This window comes from Vigna umbellata, chromosome 8 (genome assembly GCF_029865625.1).
Source record: "Vigna umbellata cultivar VRB3 chromosome 8, Vumbellata_1.0, whole genome shotgun sequence".
NCBI classification, from domain to species: Eukaryota; Viridiplantae; Streptophyta; class Magnoliopsida; order Fabales; family Fabaceae; genus Vigna; species Vigna umbellata.
This window is the reverse complement of record NC_142172.1, coordinates 35,885,226-35,889,926: the sequence shown is the minus strand read 5'-3', so window position 1 is coordinate 35,889,926 and position 4,701 is coordinate 35,885,226. Positions and strand designations below refer to the sequence as shown.

General features: G+C 37.0%; 1 protein-coding gene across 1 annotated transcript; it reads right to left on the bottom strand.

The window, feature by feature from the left end:
- Positions 1-244: 244 nt before the first annotated feature.
- LOC124823745 (CBL-interacting serine/threonine-protein kinase 4-like) lies at positions 245-1,948 on the bottom strand. The gene has a single exon (XM_047296041.2). It carries the CDS (start codon positions 1,837-1,839, stop codon positions 520-522), a length of 1,320 nt encoding a protein of 439 aa, XP_047151997.1. The 5' UTR covers positions 1,840-1,948; the 3' UTR covers positions 245-519.
- Positions 1,949-4,701: the final 2,753 nt, after the last annotated feature.

Genomic DNA, 4,701 nt, shown 5'->3' with positions numbered 1-4,701 from the left:
ATATCTATATAAATAACTCTTCTGTGTATTTCCACTCTCTTATTCATGGGAATTATTTTGCCTTTTAATAAATTGTTTAATTTTGTTTTGATTGGGTTGTCTTGTGATAAAAACGTAGATTGATCACCCAATAGATATTTATCGGTGAAATGATTTGGTTTTGCATGGATATGCATTCACCATCCAGATACGGTCAGAATATAAAGGTGATAAGTATATAAGAAAAGTGTGTACAGTAACAGTTTCGATCTAATAAAATGATCATTGATTACTAACACCTGATAGTATTATTTTGTTCTTTTACAAAACATCATAAATTAAGACACCAATAACTAAGCTACAAACAACAGATATAATGAAAATAGAACAGAAAAGGTTTTATCACAGGACAAACATCTAACTTTTGTTTCTTCTGAGCAGGATGTGTTGTGCTGAGAAGAAGTAACTAAAGAAGTAAAAAACAGAACAGAGTAGGAACGAATATATACATACGGATGTTTGATGGATGGTAAGATTAGTTCATGAATCATCGTTGTGCCAAGAGAGGACGAGATCTTGCAAGGCATTTTTCCAATCACCCCAGTGATGCTCCTCAAACTCTAACGCACCCTCCACGACCTTCACGGCCACCAGAAGAAGCTGATCGGGTACAATCTGAAGCACCTCGAACACTAAAGCCACCTTTCCTTTCAACAATGCAATTGCACCGTTAATGGCTTTCCCAGCCTCAACCTTAAACCCCAAAATCCCACCCACTTCCTTAAGCTTCTCCTCCACCACCTCCACGCGAGCACTCGAAGTGAATCTCTTCTCCCTCCTACTACCCCCATCCGACGTCGTTTCAAACAGCCTTGTTAAATTCAACCCCGAAGACATCGATATTATATCAAAAGCGTTCACACCCGAACACTTAACCCCTTCGTAGTAACAACCCTTCACATAAACGTTATCCCACCCAAACGCGCTTTCCTCCGCCGTTTCCGGTTTCAATGATTTCTTGAACCACGGGTTCCCAAACAGAGCCTCCAAACCCATTCTTGTTTCTGGGTTCGGGTCCAGTAATTTATATATAACATAGCGTGCCGGTTTTGATATCCAGTCAGGGAACTGGTAATCTCTCCGGGAAATCTTCTTGTACATCGCCGGAATGTTCGTGTCGTCGAACGGAAGGTAGCCGGCGAGGAAGACGTAGAGAATGAGGCCGCAGGACCAGGCGTCGGCCTTGGACCCGTCGTAGCCGCCGTTCTGGCGGAGTATCTCGGGCGCTGTGTACGCTGGCGTACCGCATGCGGTGTGGAGAAGGCCGTTCTTGAGATGCTCCGGCAGAGCGGAGAGGCCGAAGTCGGAGACTTTGAGGTTTCCTTCGCCGTCGAGGAGGAGGTTCTGCGGCTTGAGGTCGCGGTGCGCCACACCGTTGCGGTGGCAGAACCGGAGCGCGGAGACCAGCTGCTGGAAGTATCGGCGCGCTGTGGACTCCGGCAAACGGCCGCGACGGGAGATTCTAGCGAAGAGCTCGCCTCCGGCGGCAAGCTCCACGATGAGGTGGATTTTGGTCTTTGTGGCCATAACCTCGTGGATTTTAAGGATGTTAGGGTGGTGGTGGAGGCGGCGCATGGCGTCAATCTCGCGGATTATGCGGGGCTCCATGCCAGCATCGACGGTTTTGGATTTGTCAATAATTTTGACGGCGAAGGTGGCGCCGTCAATTAGGGATCGTGCCTGATAGACCTTGGCGAAGCTTCCACGCCCGAGGAGGCGCGTCAGCTGGTATTTCCCGAGGATGGTGAGGGAGCGTGGTGACGGTGGCGGTGATGGTTGGTGTTGCAATGGCGGTTCCATGGTTGTGCGTTGAACAACGGAAGAGTGTTGTAACCCACGGACAAGGTGTATGGGCAAAAAATTGGGTTTATATAGAAGTTTTGGTATGGGTTTGGGATGTTTCGCTTTCACCGCGGGGGAAGGAGAATACATCGGTTGGCTTCCACTCTAAATTAAAATTCCTTTTATTTTTTGAATGACAGTAAAATACTTTCGTAAAAATAGAGATTTGGGAAATAGAGAGGAAATTAAGCTTAGAAGGAGCGTAGTATATTTTTAGCTGGTGCTTGGTGGTGAGTGGTGAGTCGTCATTGAAACAAAGTATATGGTTGACTACACTACTTTCCACATTTTAATAAGGTGGAGGACGCCACTCAGTTCCATATTTTTTCAGTTGCTAAGGAAGACGTTTTTTTTTTCATGCTCGAATATGAAATTCCAACATTGTGTTTTCTATTGAACTCATAGGACAAATAAATTCTTATTCCTTCTCTCTAAAACGAAACTTCCTCCCATTAATAGTAATTTTCATTCTTTCAATCCTTATTCTCTTATTATTGATGGAAGTTTTGTTTGTGGTGGCCATGTCATACGATACGAAACATTATATTGGTTCTTAGTGGCTTTTCAGGATATATCAACTATGAAAAAAATGCAATGAAGTTGGTGAATGTAGTTATGACAGGAAGGTATTTGTGTTTGTATTATAGACTTTTATGTTGACTTAAATTTTTTTACCTAAGTTTATTTATTTCTTTTTTGTATATTTCTTTTTGTCATTCTTGCACACCAAAATTTCTGGGTGCTTTGAACGAAAAACATTATTCAAAACACATCGTTTTGGTGGTTTATCGTGTTGAACAACTTTGTCAAAATAAGTTATGTAGTAAGTGGATTGGATAGAGGAATACTTTTTACTTTTGCAAAAGTAATTGGATTTAATTTATTAAATACATGTTTAGGATTGAGACTAAAAGTAATTAGAGACCAAATTCATTTAAATGAGGTTGGCATAAATAGTGAGTGAAGAAAGTATTTTTGTTTTAAAAAAATTCATGTTAATGTGATATATGATTTTTTGTTGAAAGGACATGAAGAAAAGTTTGAGTAAATATAATTAGGATAGTTCATTGTATGAATATTTGGTTAGGAGCTTGTGTAGTGCGTATTGAGGAATGACAGAAATACAAGTCATTTTCATGTTATTGGTATTGGGTCTAACGAGGAGGAGGTTCACCGGAAAGATTCGATACCAAAGAGATATAAGTCCAACTCATATAAGGGATTGACACCACTCTCTACCCAAAATCTTAAGGTAATGAGTTAACGAGTCTTTCATCTATATATAGTGCTCTATTTTCTCATTTATATCTTCTGTGGGACTTAGACTCACACTTTCCCAACAATTGGATGTGTATATTTGTTGTAGGTAAAACATCCTTATTTAGTTTTCATAGTAACAGTTTTCGTAGTAACTCATTTAGTTTATTTTGGTGATGTATGACAATTTTATGGTTTGGAAAATATTTCAGTTATGATCTTTTTATCATTTTCTTATTTGCAATGCAAAGATCAATTGTCGAATAACAAAATTTTAGCGATTGTTACATGTTAGGTGAGTATCTTGTTATAAGTGCTCTAGATAAGGTTATGGTTAATGTTTTGATTTTTTTTGTTCTATTTAAGTTTTTTTTTTATTTCCGAAATGAATTGTATTCATATTTTATAGGTTGTTTGTGATGTTGTGTTGAAAAAAGAGTTTAGACGTTTTGTTGTCAAAGAAACCTTTGAAGAATTTTCTTGTGGATTTAAAGAATAAAATATTGAAACTAAAAGTAGAAGTGTTTATATCAATGAATCTTTTTGTAATGTTGTTGAGCCTATTTCATTTTGTAACATTTAATTTTTAATTTAAAATGGAAGAACTTATTATGACTAATATGACTAAAAATGACTATCATTAACCATTTCATTCCAGTAACTTGGTTTGCAAATCACTGAAACAAAACTAGTACGTAGCACAAATAAATGACAAGCAACTTAAGATCTTTTGTACAATTTTAAGAAACTTGTCTCTAATAAAGGTTTTTTTTGCACCACCAGTGGTTTGTAGTTATTACCTACCACAACCATATACACATATAATTACAACCTTCAAAATCAAAATTATATATTCAATGAGCCAAAACTATGGTAAAATAAAAATAACGTAAACGACTTACATGTTTGGTTCAACGAGAATAACCGTGCTGTACTTGAAATGTTGGCTTCATGTCATCATTACAATTTAACATCATTGAAAATAGTAGTTCCATGTTATAGGCATGCACAATAATAAAAACAACTTCAAATATATACTAATTATATAAATAAAATATAACTAAAATAACTCTATTGTAAACTACAAATTCTTACAATAAAATTATCTAAAAATAGACATTAGTTAAGTTGTTCGCCTAAAAACTATGCATAGCAACCGCCCAATTATATTTTGTCAAACTATCAACATTTTTTAATACTCTACAAGGTATATCACTTACATTTCTTGAATTTTTAGGAAAATAAAATATCGCAAAACAAATCAATATATACCGACAAAATATATTGTCTACATTATCCTCCTCACTATCTATAATGCATTTCATCCTTTTATTAATATCTTTAATAGTCATTACTTTACCATGGAAAAGTGAACCCATAATACCACATGAATTTTCATCTAATTCTACCTTAATCCACCTATACTCAACCTCAAACACATACATATGTCTAGAATAAAACGGTTAAAGATACCAAGTGTTGCATCACACAAAAATAATTGGTTTATAAATACCTAGCGGCTGAGCATGTCCTTCAATAGAGGACCCCAAATCTCTAAAGATC